General features: G+C 48.1%; 2 protein-coding genes and 1 long non-coding RNA gene across 3 annotated transcripts in view; 1 reads left to right on the top strand and 2 right to left on the bottom strand.

Moving 5' to 3' along the window:
* The window catches only part of mRpL2 (mitochondrial ribosomal protein L2), a 118,355-nt gene that overhangs the window by 23,227 nt on the left and 72,986 nt on the right, over positions 1–22,142 (bottom strand). Inside the window, exons 19-20 of the mRNA XM_089571514.1 lie at positions 19,461–19,552; positions 6,060–6,165 (exon numbers count right to left, since the gene is read on the bottom strand). Coding sequence (XP_089427640.1) covers positions 6,060–6,165; positions 19,461–19,552 — 198 coding nt within the window. The remainder of the gene's footprint in view (positions 1–6,059; positions 6,166–19,460; positions 19,553–22,142) is intronic.
* On the bottom strand, positions 524–2,460 carry LOC149359241 (uncharacterized). The gene is made up of 2 exons (XR_016288767.1): positions 2,009–2,460; positions 524–707 (listed from the first exon to the last, which is right to left on the bottom strand). It is a non-coding gene; the product is annotated as an uncharacterized LOC149359241 (long non-coding RNA).
* LOC149359240 (uncharacterized) lies at positions 13,777–14,487 on the top strand. Its single transcript, XM_089575284.1, has one exon. The coding sequence runs from the start codon at positions 13,852–13,854 to the stop codon at positions 14,485–14,487; it is 636 nt and encodes a 211-aa protein (XP_089431410.1). The 5' UTR covers positions 13,777–13,851.

Raw genomic sequence — 22,142 nt, 5'->3', positions numbered from 1 at the left:
CGTGCACTTTTAGGAAATAAACATTGAAGGCCTTGCCTTAATTCTAGGGAACGGGGTTCGCGAGCCATGGTCTCGCCCAACGGGTGACGCACCCACAGTCAGCATAAAAGGCAGCTGTCTATTCCGGACCAAACCAACACTTTCCGGCACAACAGGGAACGTATCGGCAGAGCAGAGCATGAAGGAATGGCTCTCGAGAGAGTAGTGCTCGGACTACAACAAAACGGGCGCTAAGGCCTTAGCGCGGCAAAACGTACTGAGGTGTGAACGGGACGATGTGGCATAAGAAACCAGGCTACTCGCGCAGCAGCCACTCACGCCAGCAGCTATTCCATCTTCGGAGACCCCACCTCTGTCTTCCTGGTAAGGTGCCGCGGAAAGCGTGACCATGCCCCAGCAGCGGGGGACTCGGCACGCTGCTTTCGCCGGCCTCGCTAGCAGTTCTGCCACTGCAGTTGCACCGCTCTGCACGCACATAGATGACAGCGCTTCGCAGGGTAAAAAGGGGCTGCAGAGTCCTACAACGTTTAAGACCTTTGTAATTTTAATGAGAGAATTTATGTGCTGGGATGCTAATGGGCAAGCAAACCTTTCTATGCTAAGGTTACATCTTGCTAGTGCAGTTTCTGTTGAAGGTTCCCGGTACTTCTGGGCCTTGTTCTGAGGTCAGCCTTGTAGGTGAACGTGTCCCCTTCTCTCTTGAATAGCTGCGATGTAAAATACATGCTTAGAAGTGCAGAGTAGGGACTCAAATCAATCACATAGGAATCAAAAGTGCATATGTTTTGTCTTCGAAATTGTAATTTTTATAGCGAAGCTGTTGCTAAATATAAGTACAGTGTATTGGTACAGTGACTGCTTGCTCAGTGGCTAATGTATATATGAATACGAGGCCTAGTTATATAGAAGGAAACATGGAAACTTGTTAGCCAGAAAGACTAGGAGACGGCAAAACCTCTGTTTTGGCTTCTCCAACTACAGGAATCTATCTCTGAGGGCTGAGGAGACAGCCGCTTCTAAGTATTAAAAAAAAAAGCTACCAGACCAACGTTGTATCTCAGGCAAGCTCTAGCTTACCACCACTCGCGAGCCTCTTTTGTTTTTCTACATGAACTTAAAATTTTTCTATTGAAAGCGGAAGTCTACGCAACTGCCCTCGACACATCTTGCCAAGAGGTCAGATGCAGTGGGCCGTCAACCTTGTCCTGCTCATTTCTAGCCGAGTTCATGAGATACTACTGGATAAACCCGACTGTCGTGACACCACACTTTTTAGGTGTGCCTATTTTTTTCCTCCTTTTTTCAGCTTTGAGATTTTTGGAGTGTGTAGCATGGCTGCCAGTGTTGTGACTGCAGTTGCATTTTTTTTAGGACTGTCGGTGCAGCGATCATGAGAGTGACTGTGTCCATCCCAGGTCTAATACTATCGAGTGCAGGCATGGACTGGCGGCTAGTTCAGTCTTATTGGCGCATAGACTTAATGGCCACGTGGTCGCTACAAGTTAGAGCATGGATGCAACAACATACTGGAAGGAAAGGCACGCTTTCTTCTCTTTTAGATATGAGTGAATAGTTGAATTTGTCAAGCTTAATGGTACTATGGAAGCTGTGAAAGCATGGAAACGTTAGCCAGACGGTCGTTCAGCCAGTTTCTCAAAATGCATTAATCGCAGGCTCAAACAAGGCATGACCCAACTGGCAAAGGAAATCTAACAACATACTCTGGTCCTAGCCTCATAGCAGTTTACTCAAATTTGCAACCGTATGGATGTAATCTAGGGTCGAAAAACGCATGGCGCTTTCGACACCTGCTCAATCTGGACTCCTTCAAAGTTGCCACCTCGAAGGCAGTCGCCAAATTAATACACGAATCCCAGGGTACTGATGATGACCTCATTTCTATCCTCAAAAATAAATATATCGCTAACGCTGCCTCTGGCCCCGCTCTTGAATACCGAGGGAGAACGAACCCCCAGCTAGAGGAATCGAGGCAGACGTGTGGGCCGACCTGCAAGCAGCTACGCACCACCTCCATTCCAGGGACAGGCGGCGCTCCATGACACCTCCCGCCGTCGCGGAGTACATGAACAGCTGCTGGAGAGAGGGTCGCATTCCGCAACAGTGGAAACACGCCAAACTTACTCTTATACCGAAACCTGGCAAACCCCTGAGCCTAGAAAAACTGACCTGTATTCCTGCGCCGGTAAACTAGTGGAGCATGCCATCCTGAAGAGGCTAAGCCGGTTCAAGGACGGCCGATAGCTGTATCTGCACACCATGCTCGGCTTCCGGCAATCCACGCTGGACGTCATTCTCGAACTCTAAAATCCTAGACCTCTCCCACTGGCCGAGAGCACTGCTTTCACTAGACCTATCTAAAGTTTTTATAATGTTAAGCACTTGGCAATGCTCATGGCTCTCAGTAATCTCAATGTCGGGAAAGTGACATACAAGGGACCCTGAAATGATTTCGATAGGCATATTCTAGTACAACACATCTGTAGAAGTGGACTTTGCAGGTGTTCTAGTCAAATCTGAAAGCTCTACGTAACCTATAATTGAGACATAACTTTACAGCGAAAGCTTTAGTACGCCATGTTCCGCGAGTTCCGCCGACTCCGTCGCTTTGACCTTCAGTCGCTCCAGAGCTGCGCTGAAAGCGATGAAGAGCGGAAGCTGCGAAAGCAAAGCAAAGGCGTATAACTGGTCCCCTGAAGCAGTGGACACCTCAGTCGTGGCGGTAGTAGGGTGGCTAGCGGTAGTGACAGATGTGCGCTGCATCCGTTGGCAATGACAACGTTTGGCAGAAACGTGGCACTGAAGCTATAGCCGTCGGCGTTCATTGGCGTTGACAACGTTAGACTCCAATGATTTTGAGGAAAGTAAGGGCGCATAACTGTCTGGCTGGGTCAGTGGACGCCTCAATCGCGCTTTGAGGTACGTGGGGGTGGTGAGAGGAAGAGGTGGGATTAAAGGGGCCATGACAGCCTATTTTCGCGCATACTCTGCTTATTTCATTCAATTCCCAACACATTAGATTACAATTCCCCGAAGGTTCTTTTCGGTAGATATTTTTAAACCGAAATTTAGCTTCTTTTGCGAACTGCTTGCTGGTCTGGCAACCTCTGATTGCTGACGTTACAAGGGCGTACCTGCCCCGCGTCGTCTGCTGCGCATGGCTGCGCATACATTCCTTTTAGCTCGTAGGAACCAAGCCGCAAGCAAAACCCAACATGACTCGAATATTTCACTGCCCGCATAGACGACTCGTCGTCGCGGCCTTAATGAGTGCTTCAAGATCATTTAGCATTTACTGCGCGTGCGCAGTTCCCGAATGCGACGATCACGAAAACTGCAGTCCCGCGCTGAGGTTTACACACCTGTGCACAAACAGTACATCTTGTTTGCTTGGCATAAAACACAAGGTGGGCTATCTTAAATGTTGTCTACTCTTGCCCACAAGTTGCATTTTTGCTCGTTGGCACACTACGATAACACTGCAATAAGCTTTAGTGCTCTCGCCTGCTTGCGAAACGCTTCGCGTGGGACCGGCGTTTCCCGCTAATTGTATCTGCTTCCTCCGATGTCACCAATACTTGATTTTAAATCGTTTTACCTAAAAATGCGTTCGGATATCACTTTCATTAATAAAAAATTCAGGGGGCACTTTGGCTCTCTAAAGTGCTGCAAGGCAAAAGCGTTTCCTGGCCCCTGTTTGTTTTTATTTGCTTTTTATTTTTCATATTTTCTTCTACATATTTTTGCTCCTTTTCTTAATTTTATTGTTTTTTATTTTCACTTCATATTTTTATTTTTTATTTTCCTTTTCTTGACTTTACTCCTTTTATTTTATTTATGAAGCCCATGCATTCACTAGATGCGCATTTATTCATGCTGGAACCTTGAGCCTTTTAAAGGGGCTGCGAAACACTGCTTGGGGGGATACCGGCTATACTTCAGGTGGGTTCTTTATGTCACACAGATGCTGACTTAAAAATAATTACAGGAATCGATGCACAGGAACGGGAGTTATTCAGTGAAGAAATTTCAAAATACAAGCAAACAAAACGCTGCCCTCAACTCGATTTTGGCGGGGCTTCCCACTCCTATTTCGCTCTCCCAATGACGGCACCTGGCGCAACCAATCAAAACAGCCAGCCAGAGCACGTCGCGGAAGTTTGTACTCCATGGTTGCCTGCTCTCTGTAACTCGTTCTTGCTGAGACTGGCAGCGTCGTTTCCATGCCAGAGCGCCCCTGGTGGTGTATTTTTATTTTACTTGCTTTGCAGGGCATTTATCTAAGACAAACAAGTTGTTTTTCTTGATCTAATATAAAACGCAGACAGGTGACAAAATGTGTCTATTTATTCACACAATTTGCAGTATATTTACTGTTTGTCCGATCATCAAGCTAGCGCCAGGTGATGTCATATCCGCTGCTAAAAACCCGCCACTGTGTGGCGACACCATCAGAGCCATGAAGTTGTTTTTGGGAGGACATTAAAATATTAAAAAACGGAATATACGCGATATTACCGACGCTAATAGCACCATTATAACTCACTGTATGCAATCAACAGGCAAAACAGTTAACTAAGATTGTGTTTCTGGGCCCCTTTAAGGGTGTTTCACTCTGTACCAACTACCACCTCTCCACTTGTAGGGGAGGGGCTGGACTAAGAATGACTCGGCAGAGGTGGATAAAAGAAGTGATTGTGAATAGAAATGAAATAGAATCAGAATTGGAATAGACGGCTGCCGACACTCCTGCCGACGCGTCTGCTAACGACAGTATGAGGCATTAAAGGCTTTCGCCTTAAAACAGCCAAATTTGTTAGCACTCGACGCAGACGACTGCTGCCGGCTGCCTTCAGCACATGCTAGGTCACATCGGCACTTCTATCCCTTATTGCACGCGCGTCCTGCGATGTAGGCAGTCGTCGCTTTGAAGTCACTGTAGGCAATACTACGCTCGACGGCTATTTGCATGCACTAAAACTTGTGAATTCGCTCTCCGCAACCGCCGAAATTGCACACAGGAATCCTGCGGACTCGCTAGGTCTCGTCACAAAAGGGGCCGGCGGTCCGCCATCGACCGAAATTCAAGGATATAGATGTCGAATAAAGATGAATGAATGAATGAAAAATTCACTGCTGATTAATATTAAAGTGTGAAGATATGAAATGGCGATAGAGAGCGAAGATTTTTACCAATTTAAGTTCATGCACAACAGTGGTGTATTTTTCATGCCATAAAACGTTCTGTGGTTACTTACACGTCCCTGCGCGGCTCTTTTTGCTTTTCTTCCAGCCCTCATGTATTGAAGTGGCGTAGCTTATCGGAAAATATTAAGCAGACACCCGCGACCACTGGCCTCCAGCTGGCTCATGGCTTGCTCGACAGACCACTCCACAGCAACTGCTGTAGCCTCGAGAGGGTGCTCAAATGGCTTCTTTCATTCATTCGATATCGAGCAAGCTACGGGCCACTGGTGGCGGGTGTGTAGTAACTGCTTAATATTCCCCACGAATCTCTCAAGGTTAAAAGAGTAACAAAGGAGAGGGATCAACGACAAAAAGGTGCATTAATATAGCTTGCTATCGGTTATGGGAGTTAACGGTGGATAGTCGTTCAGAGGTATCAAAGTAATCAATTCTTGGGCTGGCATTTATCGCATGATCTCGGGCTACTTGGAAAGTTAAAATTCGATCTCGGTTGTGCATCGACTGCTGCTCGGCGGGAAGTCGGAAAAATGCGTCGGAGGCCGGTGTCAATCCCCAAACCCGGCCCAAGGTCTTTTCAGCAAGGTTGGTCCGTGCAGTTTTGGTTGGCTTGTCTATGTAAGGCCGACTTCACGCCGAGCTGGTTTTGCCCCTTGGGTATATTGCAGGCGATTCTGAGCGTATGAACTGGGAATGTATAAACGAGGTTATACCGTATTCTTAGTGACACAAATATGCAAAGTGAAGACCTAGCTTATGAATCAAATATTCGAAAGTTTATCAAACACTATGGAGGAAATTTTAAATGAAACCAATGGGCAAGTTCATTTTGTTACCGTGGGCTCGTAGTCCGTGTCAGCTAGCTGCTGGAGACCCTGTCGACGTCGGTATGCCTCATGGAAGTGCCTTCGGCGCAGTGCATCAGCAACACAGCTCCATACCCTGTGAAACAATGTTCTCTCAGAGCTACCTCATCGTAACTCACTGGCGTTGAAAGTGGTGAGTCACTCTGGCCGCTGACAAAATATGTTGATGAGTAGCTCATCTGCAGGGCATGAGCTCTACTCCGAAATTGGTCTCTGCTGACGCGTTAAAAAATCTCGCAGGATGGTTATCACTGCGTAACTGGAAAAAACAGTAGAATCTAATCCGGAAAATGTAGCTGCACCTATAAATAACACCGACTTGGCCAGACTTTCTTCACACGTAAAAGCATTAACAAACAAGTGCGACGACGCTGAAAACCGCTTGCGCCGCTCGAATTTATTGTTTCTCGGTCTTCAGGATGAGCCCAGCGAAAGTTGGGCACAGTCTGAAGCACATATTATTTCCTTCTGCTCCGAACACCTAGACATTACTATAGATAGCCAAGACATCGAACGCGCGCATCGACTGGGCCGTTTCCAAACAGACAAAAACCGCCCAATAATTGTTAAACTGGCACACTTTAAAGATAAATCAAGAATTCTTGTTGCAGGGCATAAACTTAAAGATACCTCATTCTCAGTTCGTGAGGACTATTCCGCGAAAGTTCGACAAGCGAGGAAAAAACTTTTTTTTTACGGCCAACAAAGCAACGCCTCATTTAAGATCCGCTTCGACAAGTTACTTATCGGCAAAAGACAGTTCACTTTCAACGCTGAAACGGATTCCATTGTAGAACTTAAACCATAGCGATTAGCCAAGGCACCATGTGTCCCGTTCTTACCGCAGGTTCAACCATCCAAACGCTTGCGTCCTACCGCAACTTATCAGAAAGCTTCTGTCCTGATGACCAACATACGCAGTTACCTGCCAAAAAAAGAAATAGTTGAAACCGTCCTTGAAGATCATAACACTGACATTGCAGTATTTACCGAATCTTGGCTAACACCTGATATTCAAGATGCAGAACTGTTGCAAGACAACCGGTCATTTCATTTCTACAGGCGAGATAGAATAGGTCGCAGGGGAGGGGGCATTCTTGCTCTTGTCAAATCTAACATTCCATCCGCTCTAATCGAGATTAATTGCCGCAGCGAAATAATATGTCTTAAAATCTGTCTTCCGTCTCGTACCAACCTAGTAATTGCATGCTATCGAGCACCTGACACAGATCAATCTTTCATTACGGACCTTCACTGTGTGCTTCAAGACCTGCATTCTCGACTTCCCCACGCCAATTTTATACTCTGTGGCGATTTCAACTACCCGGATATCGACTGGGAAGCTTTGACAGCATCGTCTCGCCAATCTAAAGACTTCCTTGAACTCGTCCTTACATTCAACCTCTTCCAAGCAGTTCATGAGCCAACACGGGGCTCAAACATCCTTGACCTCATTCTTGTCTCCAGTCCAGAATTAATCCAATCACTTTCGCAATCTAGTGGACTCAGTGATCACAGTCTCTTGTTTTTCGACCTAACCATTGAACTTTCCGCCCACCAACCTTCCGTCAAATACATCCGCGATTATCGTAATGCCGACTTAGCCAGTGTGAACTCCGACCTCGAACAATTTTTCGCTGCTTTCCTCCTATCCATGTCTACGAGATCCGTTAATGAAAACTGGTGCCTTTTTAAGCACAAACTCTTGTCGCTCATTGACGCTTACGTACCACTCATATGCATCCGCGGCGACGCCACTAAGCCTTGGTTTTCAAATGCTTTGCGCAAATTATCGCGGAAGAAAAAACGCCTCTTCCGTAATGCCAAAAATTCTACATCATCTGTGAAATGGAACAAATACTTCGCCAGTCTTCGCGAATACACCCAGTTATTACGGTCGTCTAAAAGAAAATTCTACAATCATGATCTCCTAGACATAATGCGCTCTAACCCAAAGAAATTCTGGAATCTGATAACGCCCAACAAAAACAGCTCATACAACATTTCTTTGAAAAGACAAGATGGCACACACGTTCCGCTTTCAGAACGCTCTGATACTATGAATTCCTACTTCACCTCAGTCTTCACCCACGAACCACCGGACAACATGATTACTTTACCGCAACTTAATCTTGATTCAATGCCACCTGTTACCATCACATCTGAGGGAATTTCTAAGCTCATTGAAAATCTCAAGCCGTCTACTTCCCCAGGACCCGACAACATACCTGCCAAAATCCTCAAAGGAACCAAAGAACTGTCTAGCCAAATCCTACAGCTCATTTTCGACCAATCTCTAAAGACCGGCCAAATTCCGGACGATTGGAAAACAAGCAAAGTTGTGCCCGTTTTTAAGACCGGTGACCGCTCTGACCCCTCGAATTATCGTCCTATTTCATTAACATGCATCTCGTGTAAACTCTTTGAGCATATACTGTACTCCAATATTGCAGATCACCTCGATAAAAACTCTTTTTTCTTTCCCAAACAGCACGGTTTCAGGGCAGGCTTCTCATGTGAAACTCAACTCTTCGAATTCACAACTGATCTTCATCTAAGTCTAGATTCTTTATTTCAAACAGACGCCATTTACCTAGATTTCTCTAAAGCATTTGATCGCGTTCCTCACCAACGCCTCATCTGTAAACTCGCATGCCTGTCACTCGACCCTCTAGTCTTTTCCTGGATTCGCTGCTTCTTGACTAATCGCTCGCAGTTCACCGTCATCGCTAATCACGCATCTGCAACTACCGTAGTTATCTCCGGTGTACCCCAGGGTTCCGTCCTTGCTCCACTTCTCTTCCTAATCTTCATCAACGACCTGCCATCTGGAATCTCGTCATCTGTTCGTCTTTTTGCGGATGATTGCGTCATTTATCGCCGAATATCTGATAACACTGACCAGGAATTATTACAGGACGACCTAAATAAAATACAGAAATGGTGCTCCGACTGGCTCATGCAGCTTAATATTTCGAAATGTAAATGCATGCACATATCACGCAAACGTTCCATTACTAATTTCCAGTACTCCCTGAACTCTGTGGCGCTGTCAGTAACGAATTCTTACAGGTACCTTGGCGTCGAAATAACGAACAAATTAACATGGTCAGACCACATTATCAAACTTTGCGCAAGCACTTCCAGAGCACTTGGCTTTATCCGAAGATCACTATCAATGTCCCCCCCACCAATCAGACAACAAGCATACGAAACATTCATTCGCGCTAAAATGGAATATGCCTCAGCAATATGGAACCCTCACCAGGCCTACTTAATACAACTGCTCGAAGCTATCCAGAATCGGGCAGCGCGCTTCATAACGTCGCAGTATTCGTCTCGACACAGCGTTACCAACCTAAAATCGTCTCTCGGCCTTGAACCATTAGCATTCCGCAGAAAAGTATCAATTCTTTGTCTTTTCCACAAACTATACTTTAAATTCCCTGCACTACGCCAAACTTTGTTATCTGCTCCCTTACGCTCATCTCGCCGATTATTCAACTCCCTCAGCATTCAGCGGTTGCATGGTTCATCCAACGCTTTCAACAAATCTTTCCTTCCCATCGCCATAGAGGAATGGAACAATCTTCCTGAAACCGTTGTCATCGAAACTAATCCCACCAGATTTAGGCAGCTGATAACAGACCACTTGACCCAACTATAGCTACTTCCCTCGCGATGCTCTGAGTGCAATTTGAACTGCTTGTGTTATTGCGACACCCCCCCCCCTCCCCCCCCCCCAAGTGTTTTCCCACTTATTTCATTTCCGTACTTTTTAATGTGTAATTTATATACTACTGCTTTGCCATATATATTCTGTTCTATTTGAATCACCTGACGCTAATTTCACGTCAAATTTGTTATTCTTGTTATTTTTGTTCTTTTGTTATGCTTTTCTATGCTTACATGCTTTTGTATGACTGTTTCACATCACTGTCTTCCCCCCCCCCCCCTTATGTAATGTCCCAGACGGGATCTTTAAGGGTTCAATAAATGATGATGATGATGATGATGATGATGTAACACAAGATTCAGCGACACTTGAGCTATTTTCATTTAGTCGTAAACTGAGGTAAATAATTTCAGAGCGACATGCATATGTGTATAGTATTGAGCACTCTTTAGTTTTCCACATCTACTCCTTCGACTAGAGCTCTTCTCCAGTGCGCCGCTCCAGGCGCTGAGCCTCTTCTCGTACGACGCGTTTCGAAGCAGTCGCCGCACACTGCGCGCGCATGCCATATTTATTTATTTATTTATTTATTTATTTATTTCAAGATACCCCCTAAAGGCCCTCTTCTGGGTACCACATTACGATGGCGCTAAACACAGAGAACGAGCTCTCGCTGTAAAACGCATGCACACACAGCCTGCGACGTGCCTCTCAACATGCACTCGAGAAAGTACTACAGCCTGCATAGTTGTTCAGTTTTGTAATGCTATATCTAGACATACTAAAAAGATTTTTGCATCAAGACAACACACACAAGAAGACAACACGGGCGCTCACTTCAACTGTTTAATGATGGTGAAAGTACTCGACATATATAGCCTTCCAAAACCCCCCGCGCATGCGCACGCGCACAAAGCAACATCGATTTCAAGTAAAATGTCTTATCAGAGTAGGCGCGAAAGAAACTTCAGCCCTCAGCCTCGTAAAGGAAAACCGATGTTTCACTTACACAGTTCGGACCCGCCTTCTTGATGTAGACGGCTTTCAACGTTTCACGCAATGCCTGGTGTCTGCCTCTACCCAGAATCCTCGCATCGCGGAACCGCGTAATACAATCGGTGCAAGCCCTGCAGTGATCCATAAGTCGTTCACCTTCATTATTTTTTGTATCTTTTGCATGCTCCCTAAGCCGGTCGTTCACGCAACGCCCCGTCTGTCCAATGTCGGATTTCCGCAGGACAGGGGAATTTCATTTACGACGTTTGTGGCACACTTTATGAAACGCTGGCCATGCCTCTTCTGACAGCCAAGAATTTGTCTTTCGCAAGTTATGCGACAGCTTAGCTGGGCAAGCTTTGGGGAGCTACACCAGAGTACACCACCGGAACATTATATCGGTTAGCCACTCTTTTCGGGCTGTGCGTGACTTTATGGATGTAGGGGACCACTATAGGCCACTCTTTTCCCTTCGACTCTTTCCAGCTTACCCCAGCCTTAAACTTCTTCAAAAGCGTTTCTGCCACAGTGACCGAGACCGACTCAGGGAAGCCAGCTGCAATGAGCCACTATAGGCCACTCTTTTCCCTTCGACTCTTTCCAGCTTACCCCAGCCTTAAACTTCTTCAAAAGCGTTTCTGCCACAGTGACCGAGACCGACTCAGGGAAGCCAGCTGCAATGAGCCTGCCCAATTGGTTGTAAAAACTGGCTTGCATCTCATGCACACACGACTTCCGGAGCGATGACTCCAGCCAAAGGTTCGCGATGCCCCTTTTCACTATCTTTGAGTAGGCGGAATTGTACGGCAAGAACCCTTTTTGCGCACGACGGGAGTAAGCCCAGCAAATGTGCCCATCTGAAAACTTTAACTGTAAATCTGAAAAACTGAAGTATACATCATCCGGTAGCTCATTAGCAAAACTTAGCCCTTTCTCCAGGTATCTAAAATAATCTAAAACATTGCTCACTGCAGCCTCATTCGAAACGGAGCACTGCTTGTTTAGAACTACTAAAAAGTCGTCCATGTAACGAAACATTTGAAGGACTTTGTCATTAATAAAATGGTTAAAACGATCGTGTAGAGAGCGGTCGATGAATGATAAAAAGATATTTCAAAGTATAGGGGCTATATGCAAGAGCCTATGCAAATGCTTTTCTTTTGCAAGTAAGGTTGCTCGACAAATACGATAAAAGTACTCCGGAGATAAAACTCTAAAAGGGCTAAATAGTTATCAACAGTGATACCAGCGGCGTTTTAGAAAGCTGGACTCTCTGCCATCAACGACCTGTACAATGGGACCGGAAGAAAGGCATCAGTTTCTTTCGCGACAAAGCTCACAAATATTCAATTGAAAATCGCGCTTCCAAGACGCGACATGCCATGTACAGGCGCGGCCATAAGTAAACGGAGCACGCTATTGCGTTCGAAGTGCAATCACGCTTTCTGTATTGGTAATGAAGAAGCGTTGTTGGTCTACAAGAAAGCCCACCAACCTCTGCTACCAGCATGCGCGCACCACTGCTGGAGATTTCAATTAGGTGACGCGTGAAAAATGTTCGAAGGCGGTTGCGTGCTCCGTTTACTTTTGTCCGCGCCTGTACACCTATTAGGAACTCGAAATTTCTTTCTTGCATAGTCGCCGAACTAACAACTAAATTTGGCAAGACCCTGCCCAACCTAACCTGACACACAGTTCGCAGAAAGGGGTCATGCACGTCCCGAAAGAACCTAAATCGATTCACCAACTGGTGCAAATACAAATGTGCCAAATCTACTCCTCCAGAGTGGACACCATGAAACTGATTGGTACGCCGTATCCGCTCCAAGTGCTCCCCCATACAAAAAGCGAAAAAACCCAGTGCTGCTTCTGCACATTGATTCGAGAACAATGAATTGCTTGCATAACAAACCAAAGCTTGGTTACAAAAAATCTGTTACATATTGTGGCGCGAGCGAAAATAGACCAACTGAAGCCTTTTAGCCTGTCGGCCTTCTCACGCGTTTCAGCAACTTCGCATTTCCGGTATGACACACTGTCGCGATGATTCTCCAGCGGCACTCCTAAATATTTTACTGGGGTTACTGTCCAAGTCAAGTTCGCGAAAATTGTTGGGGTTGTGGGCCACTCGCCGTGCCAGAACCCCAAACATTAATCACAGTTCACAGCACTCCCACTCACAGAACAAAAGTATTTCACAGTTGCAACCACAACACGAACGCTTTCGTAGTCAGCACAAAATACGGTAATGCCATCTGGATATGCGAGAATGCGGACCTCCGCCGCATTCAGACGAAAACCATAAACACTGCTGCTTTGAATTACGCTCAAACTAAAGGGTTCAGTATACAAACAAAATAGCAATGGTGACAGGGGCAACCTTGACGCACAGAGCGCAGCACTCGGATGCGCGCACCCACCCCCTTATTTACTGTCAACCACGTCGTGCATCCCCTGTAAGGCAAATGTCTGATCCGACATTCACGTGCTCTAACAGAGAGAACAAGAGGTCATGTCGCACCCTGTCAAAGGCTTTCTCTTGATCAAGCTGGAGCATTGCGATGCTTTCATGCATGTCGTCGCAACACTCGAGCACTGACCGGGCTGTGTGGATGTTGGTATACTATATAGTGCAGCCTTTATACCACAGGTCTCATGTGTGCCTACTAATTCTTGCATCACAGTCTGGAGCCTTTTAGCCAGAATTTTCTGGAAGATCTTAAAATCTACATTCGCCAGGGATATTGGTCGGTAAGCAGTTATTTGTCGCAGTCTAGTTTCATCGTCGCTTTTTGGTATTAAAATTGTGTGGGTGTCATCGAACAGGTGGGCGGTATCGGAGCGTACTAGATGTCGCAAGTCTGGCTAGTAAACTTCCACAGCGAAGAGGCTAAGAAAAAGCTGCTGACGTCGGGCATATCACTGTTAAATGGAAGACTTGCGTAGTGTTTGACCATGAAAGGCACGAAGTGCGGCTAATTGTGCATTGGCGCGCCTTCAACGTGAGCAACGAAACTCAGGCGGGCGTTCGCTGACTACGGCGAGTGAAAGAAGCCTCGAGCGATAGATGAAGGACCTACGGGTTTGAAAATGCTGACTCGACTACTTAAGCGGTGCGGCTGGTTCTACGAGAAGGTGCGAGCCTCGAGCGCCTACCCCATCAGATGCTTATCGGGAACGGGACAGTGTCGGTCGTGCCTGGGCGTGCGCCGATATGCCTCCGCTGCCGCAACACAGGCCACATTAGGCGTGCCCAAGTGCAGCCAGTGCCACGCATACGGCCACGAAGAGGCTGACTGCACGAAGTCGTGCGCCCGTGCTGCTGGGCGAGGAACACTCGGCGAAAACAGTGAGCTGCATATGGACGAGGATGAAGCTGAGCAGGCCGCCTCCAACTCAGTGGACGAGACCCTAACGTCTGCATTGAAGCGCGACGGCAAGGAAGACGACACGACACGGACTGCTGAATCAACGCTCAGCCCACCCGAGTCGGCAGTCGTGAGCACGGTTACCGAGCACCGCAGGATATCCCACGAAAAAGGCAGCGGGGAGGTCGGCCCTACTGCTGCTAAACGGCGCCGTGAAGACGTCGCTGCAACGAGCCCGGTTCAAAGGCAACGTCCGATACAAAGCCAACGGGACGCCGGCGAGGTGAAAAAGCAGCGTGTCACAAGCGGGAAACGATCGTCGTCGCCCCCTCGCGACGGCAACCCAAAGATATATTAATGGCGGGACGGCGCTGCATGGCACGACGCTAAAGGTAAGAGCCGTACTGCGGGCCTGGTCTTGCTAAGCGATAGCGGCTGTTGAAAGACACCTCGTCGTAGCCACGCTTAATGTCAGAGGTCTTTCATCCAGGAGGAGGCAAAATTAGCTGCTACGGCTCGTGACTGAGCAGGAATTAGATATTGTAGCGGTACAAGAGACCAAAATCGACATTCAAGACCAGACCGAGAGTATGGTGCGTCCGTTCAGTAGCCGATACCAAGTTTACGAGTCTCATGCGGTGGGTACTTCGGCAGGGTGCATGCTTTTGATCCGCCCGTCCCTGGAAGCGATTGTGTAAGGAGTTCAAACTTGCGCTTTCGGTCATTGGATTCTCTGTGACATCACATTTGCTGGTTTGGAATGGCGGTTCATCCGTATTTACGCGCACACTAACGAGGAAGAGAGGCGAAAACTTTTTGAGACAGTTGGAAACTATTGTGATGCAGACCGTCTGGTCGTTTTACTTGGCGATTTCAACCGCGTAAGCAGGGCACGCGACAAGACCAGTTCGACTCCCTATAGAGATTTGAGTGACGAAACTGATCGCTGTCACCTCGAAGATTTGGGCGATTGTTTCGTGTGCGGTTCCGGCGTTCGTTTTACCCATTTCCAGAAAACGAGTACGTACAGAGGGCAAAATGCATGTCTAGAACGGCCGAACTGCGTGCTCCCGGCCGCTCAGAGCTACGTGCGCGACGCCTAGCGATATAACGCCTGGTTCGAGACGACGGAGTGTGGGCATGCGTGGCCAAACTGATAGCGCGGCCTGTCTTTTCGGGTCTCACAGGCGGCCGCGTCTTCACCTCCTGCTTTTGTCGTTAGTAGCGCTGATTTGCGCTACCGTCCGCGAAATGACATACGCGGCAGGGCGCACACCACTGACTTCTTTTCTTTTTACTTTCTTTTTGTGCGACGACGGCCACCTCACCTGAGGCCCCAGTTTGCTTTCAATAATCACATGCCTATTTTGGCATTTGCCGAAGAACGCCAAAATGCCAAACCTCGCTCCCTTATCTAAGGCTCGTAGCCGCGATGACGATGCAGTACACCGGCGCGTATGTGATGCGGTGAATTGCTCCTCGCTAGAGCTTTGCAAGCGCACAAAAAGAATGTAAAAAAAAAAGAATTCAGTGGTGTGCGCCCTGCCGCGTATGTCCTTTCGCAGACGGTAGCGCAAATCAGCGCTACTAACGACAAAAGCAGGAGGTGAAGACGCGGCCGCCTGCGAGCCCCGAAAAGACAGCCGCGCTATCAGTTTGGCCACGCGTGCCCACACTCCGTCGTCTCGAACCAGGCGTTATATCGCTAGGCGTCGCGCACGTAGCTCTGAGCGGCCGGGAGCACGCAGTTCGGCCGTTCTAGACATGCATTTTGCCCTCTGTACAGCCTTTGTCAAAAGTTTGGAGCCCAGGGGGTTTTCTTTTGAGCCACACTGTGTCGTTCTTAAAGGGACCATGAAAAGAATTAAAAGACGCTTGTAAATGTTAGAAGTTATGCTCAGAAGCACTGACACCAAGTATGAGTCTTCGGAACTGAGCCGGCAATTTATTATGGCTTTTTAAAAATCGCGTTTTTTTAAATTCGCGGGCCGATTGGTGTCTTCGTAGGGAGCGATTTTGAAACCAAAACCGGGAAAACAGACGTCACTAATCCCATGACGTCGGTAGGCCACCACACGCTGTCATTCGCTCGAGCCGCGGCAGCTACGACGTCACGGGCACACTTCCGGTAGCGGTGAAAATCGTCTGCTCGAGGCGCCGCGCGACCCCCTCGGGCAAGCGCGGGCCAGGGCATTGCCTTCACGCATATGTTTTTAATTTACCTCTGCCGCCTCTTTCTGCCAGGAGTTCGGGAGCCAAGAAAGCGCCGAGACCGGAGAGACGCTGCCGACGCACGCTGCTGCTCGGGAGTGCGACAACCGGAAGCCGTAAACCGAACGTCAGCGAATGACGTATTCATGGGCGGAGCCCAGTCCCGGAGCTGTTTTCTTTATTTTTTCTTAGTGCTCCGCGCGTATGAGTTGAGGGGGGAGAGGAGGAGCGTGATTTTTAATCGTCTATAACTTCGTTGTTATTCATGCTAGCTCGAAAATTCTTTCGCTGGGGTGACGAGTGATGGATTGCCTATCTTTACGTAATCTCAATTAATTTGTTTCATAGTCCCTTTAATGGATCTCTAGCGCTCCAAATTTCCTGGACATGAGAAGATTTCTGGTACTGCCTCCTGCAATAGGTAGGACTTCCATGAATGCTCCTGGAGTCCCAATATAAAGCTTAGAAATGAACCCCCTGGGCTCTAAACTTTTGACAAAGACTGTACGTATCTGCCGAACTGATACCATTCTGCGGCGAATGGTGCAACCAGTGACGTTTAGTGACCATTGTCTTGTTATCTTCCATATTGTGAAAAGAAAAGGAACAAACAGAAAATTCGCGTGGGAAAACTGGAAAGTTAACGAAAACCTTCTGAAAGATGATATCTTTACGGAACATGCAGCGTCGGGGATACGCGAACTGCAAATAGAGGACAATGAACTTCTTGGAGTTATGTGCCACAAACGCTGGTCGATTTAAGCGGGGTAGAGCTGAACCTGGTGAATGCGTTGTGGCCTTTGACTTGGTGTGGTGACTTAAGGACACGACATTGGTGCGTCCCAAACTAGAATATTCATCTGCAGTTTGGAATCCCCACCAATTAATCTTGTCAACGCCCTTGAGGGAGTTCAAAACAGAGCCACTAGATTCACACATGCATGCTACTCACGCAATGTCAGCATTTCATCCCTGAAAAACCAATCGGATCTACAGCATCTTTCACTTCGCCACCGCATTGCCAGTCTCTATCACAAGTTTCTGCACATCATCAGGAACCCTTGACATTTTTCTTTACGGAAGGTCAATCCTTTCAAGTTTCAAGACCACGAACCTGTACTACTACCTTTTCAACGTCATTCGTTCCAAGAACAGCCCCTGAGTGGAACGACTTTCCCCACCACATCGCTTCCACCACGTGTCCCTCGATGTTCCCTGAAGGTGTTTCCGCGCATCATGTATAAAGAGAGCATTTATTTCTTGTCCACCCCTTATGTAATACCCCTAGCGAGGTCTTTAAGGCAATAAAATGAAAAAAAAAAATGGAATGATGCATGCACTGTCACTCTTAACTACGTGTGATTGTGTTGTAAAGTAGCGCACTTAACACTGATGCAGAACCAACTAGCCCCCGTTTTAGCACTGCTTGCTCTTAACTACGCTAATGAGTGACTAGGTAATTCAACTATATTAATTCGATTTCTGAGATGGTTCATTATACTTCAGCGGCTTGATGCGTGTGTATGTGATGTATCGATGTGTAAAGCGTGATTCGGGCATTACTAATCGGGGAAACAGAGAGAGAGGTAGAAACCGTCCCTGGAACCGCCGAGTGTGCAGTCACGTGGTTGTGACACTCTGTCTGGCGGAAAGCGTCCATCTGTCGCGCCGAGGGGCGCTGCAATCCCGTTCGCCTTACGCAGCAACTCTAGTCCGTCTTAGCCTCCGCATGAGCTGCTGATTAGCGGAGGCGGTCTGATAACGCTATCGCATTCTACTCTTGAAGGGGAAACGTCCTCCAAGTTCTTTTAGTGGTACTGGTAAGGTGATTTTAGAATGCGCTCCAACCGACTCTTGTTCTGCCGGTAACTTTCCCATGACCAGCGTGTGGTCACTTCGTGGGACTAAACGATGCGCCGTCGGCAACAAGGTTTACGGGATGTCAGGCCGTAGAACAGAATAGAATTTTTAAAAATTCCGTGTAGACGAAAAGCGCGCGAAGTACTCGAATATAATGTTGTTCTACTTATTGTTGGCACAGAGCTCTTGCAGACTGCAACTATTTTGCGAGCATTCTGTTAGGACAAGAAACCTCGGAAACTATATCACAGTTGCTCGCCATTGTAGTTCGAAAGCTGGTCGCTGGAATTCGGTTCAGGAACGCTCAAATGAGCTTGTGGCACTTCAGAAGTGCAGTACTGAGGTCATTAAAGGGACCATGAAAAGAATTAAAAGACGCTTGTAAATGTTAGAAGTTATGCTCAGAAGCACTGACACCAAGTATGAGTCTTCGGAACTGAGCCGGCAATTTATTATGGCTTTTTAAAAATCGCGTTTTTTAAAATTCGCGGGCCGATTGGTGTCTTCGTAGGGAGCGATTTAATAAACCAAAACCGGGAAAACAGACGTCACTAATCCCATGACGTCGGTAGGCCACCACACGCTGTCATTCGCTCGAGCCGCGGCAGCTACGACGTCACGGGCACACTTCCGGTAGTGGTGAAAATCGTCTGCTCGAGGCGCCGCGCGACCCCCTCGGGCAAGCGCGGGCCAGGGCATTGCCTTCACGCATATGTTTCCAATTTACCTCTGCCGCCTCTTTCTGCCAGGAGTTCGGGAGCAAAGAAAGCGCCGAGACCGGAGAGACGCTGCCGACGCACGCTGCTCCTCGGGAGTGCGACAACCGGAAGCCGTAAACCGAACGTCAGCGAATGACGTATTCATGGGCGGAGCCCAGTCCCGGAGCTGTTTTCTTTATTTTTTCTTGGTGCTCCGCGCGTATGAGTTGAGGGGGGAGAGGAGGAGCGTGATTTTTAATCGTCTATAACTTCGTTGTTATTCATGCTAGCTCGAAAATTCTTTCGCTGGGGTGACGAGTGATGGATTGCCTATCTTTACGCAATCTCAATTAATTTGTTTCATAGTCCCTTTAAGCCCGAGTTTCTGATCCCCTGCAGCTGCGCTGTAAAGGCAGGTGGCATGCAGTGTATCTTACAAAATTAAAACTAACATATATGCACTCTGGATAGTGGCGGCATCGATCCTGTGCATCCATCAGACTGCGCCTAAAAACGTTGTCGGCTTCATGACAGTGTAAAAACGTGGCTGGGAGGCACTGACATGGTAGAGCTCCTGGCGCTGTCCTCCGAGATGAGCGTTGCTTCTCGCCATGCCCGCTTTAGTAGCCGCGCGTCCAGGATCTCTTTCGCCTCCTGAAATAATGATACCTTTATTAGTGCAAATCTGCGAATATCATTCTGCGCTTAGGGCCGGCGCCGTTGGCTCAGTGGTTACAGCGCTCGACTGCTGACCCGAAAGACGCGGGTTCGATCGCGGCCGCGGCGGTTGAATTTCCATGGAGGCGAAATTCGAGAGGCCCGTGTACTGTGCGATGTCAGTGCACGTTGAAGAACACCAGGTGGTCGAAATTTCTGGAGCCCTTCACTACGGCGTCCCTCATAGCCTGAGTCGCTTTGGGACGTTAAACCCCATAAACCAAACCAAATCATTCTGCGCTTATTACTGCAAGAAAAGCAGTATACCTCACAGCTGATGCGCAGAAGGAACATTTTTACGGCTTCTGCTAGGACTTTGTGTACAGTCAGTCAGTTTTTCAAACGGCGATGCTGCGCGCACGCTTGCAAAGATCGTGCCGTGATTGGCGTGGAATCCGAACAGCCGACGCTCGCGCGCGAGTCACTGGATGCGTTTACATCAGTGTGATGCGCTCAAAAGTTGATGCGCTGCTGCCGCATTGATGTAAACGCGGATGCTGCGACGTCTTTTGAACTGCCGATTATTCTCGTTCATGCGTTCCAGACAAAAATCGTTGAAATCAAACGAAAATTATTGCACTCGCAAAATAAAAAAAAAAAGAAAAAGATGAGACGAAATCGCTTTTTACCTTCCCGGTGCTGAGATTGGGCACTGCAAATCAGTGCTGCGCCTTGCACACTCACAGCGGCGGCTTATCTCTTATTACGGCGGCGTCGCGTAGCGGCGAGTATTCGACACTATCGGCCAGAAATCAGCATTTCTGGATCCGATTATAATGTATCTAGTATTATGATCTCGGCGATCTCCTTGGGGGTTATTGAGGACAACTCCCTCCATTTGTCGTTCTCAGTAAACATTCATTCCCTGTCTCCTTCTGTGTATGTCTGGCAGCAAAATACCCGGCTGAGAAAATTGAATTAAAACTTTTTCCCGCGTCTCGATTCAAACCTCTCGAATCCGCACCAAGAAGGACTCGGTGGATGGCTGTGTAGCGAATGCACGCTGAAAATTCCGTGCCGACGGACGCAGCTTATCTGCGAAATCGGCGGTTGATGGTGACACCTCTGGGCTTCACTGTTTGCTTCGTTTCCAGGTAATAAAAGCTCCCTCTTATAGGTGGCTGCAGCTGTCGTCTCATTGCAGTGTCCACACAGGCCAACTTCAGTTTGTTTTCACCGTGTCCCATTCTACGAATACAAAGAATAAAACTACGCGTTTGAATTGCGGCGCAGGGTGACTTGAAAAAAAGTCGCCAGAGACAATTAAGACTGTTTACGTGCGAGAAGGCGTAAGCCCGGCCGCTCACTTTGTGAACGCAGTCGTCGCGCGGCGTGATGTAACCCGATGCCACGCAGCGTGCAATTCTACCTCTGCATGGCTCTACGGAACTGCCCCGCCCCCCCATCCGATCTGCGCGCTAACCTAGTGGAGGCAGTCGCCGCCCTACCGCGGCCTGCGCTTTGCCTTGTGGGTATGAAGCGATAGGGGTTAATGTCCATATGTGTAGAATTGGTCTTTCCATGCTTAACCTTCATAGACTTCTGGGAGTCTTCATACCACCCTCGGCGCAGTGGTGCAGGGGTTAATTAAGCGATGCGCCACTGCCCTGGGATGGCATGTGCTGCCACCGGTGGCACTTGTCCGATCCAGGTTGTCCCGAGCAACCTCGCGCGACCAATCATTAATTTAGCCGCCACCTGCCAGGTTGCATAAGGGTGTCGTTTTTTATCGGGTACCATCGAGTGTCTCTCGCTCTCTCGCGCGCACACACACACACGCACACACAGAGACACACACACAGATACACACAAACGCACGCAGGCACGCACACAAGCGCACGCGCGCGCACACAGAAGACACACACATAGATACGCACACGCATGCGCGCACACACACGCATGCGCACACACAGACAAGCAAGCACACATACAGACAGACATACAGACAGACAGACACACGCACACACAGATACACAGAAACATACACACACATGCACGCGCGCACACACAAACAAACACAGATACACGCACACGCACTCGCGTGCACACAGGCAGATAGACACACACACGCACGCACGCACGCACACACAGACACACATGCGCGCGTGGAGGCACAGAGGAGGAGGTAGAATAAACTTTATTAGGCATGTTTTGTCTTCGTTAAGCCACTGTTGCCCCAGGTGGCCTCCATGAAGAGGTGAGCGACTGAATAAACTCTATTGCCATAACTGGAACTAATAAGGCATAGCGGTGCGGCGTGACCCCAGGTGGGAGCGACTGCTTGGCCCCACGACGTGAGTGCGACTGGTTGCAATTTGTCTGCAAGTTTTCAAAAGTCCATTCCATCCCTCTTCCATGGGAGCTGGCGGTAGGGTGTGTGGGGTGCGGGTTTTTCGCGTACTCCCATAATATGCGAGCCTGTGTTCCGGGGGTACCATTGTTACAATTTGGGCAAGAAGGGTCGAATTCACCGTTGGTGACAAACGCCAAACGGGAGTGACTGAGAAGCGAATGAGTTTGTAATCGA

The sequence above is a fragment of the Amblyomma mixtum genome, chromosome 2, assembly GCF_055824585.1.
Source record: "Amblyomma mixtum isolate Tamu chromosome 2, ASM5582458v1, whole genome shotgun sequence".
Lineage (NCBI taxonomy): Eukaryota > Metazoa > Arthropoda > Arachnida > Ixodida > Ixodidae > Amblyomma > Amblyomma mixtum.
The sequence above is the reverse complement of the archived record's forward strand: the minus strand, read 5'-3'. Positions and strand labels throughout refer to the sequence as shown.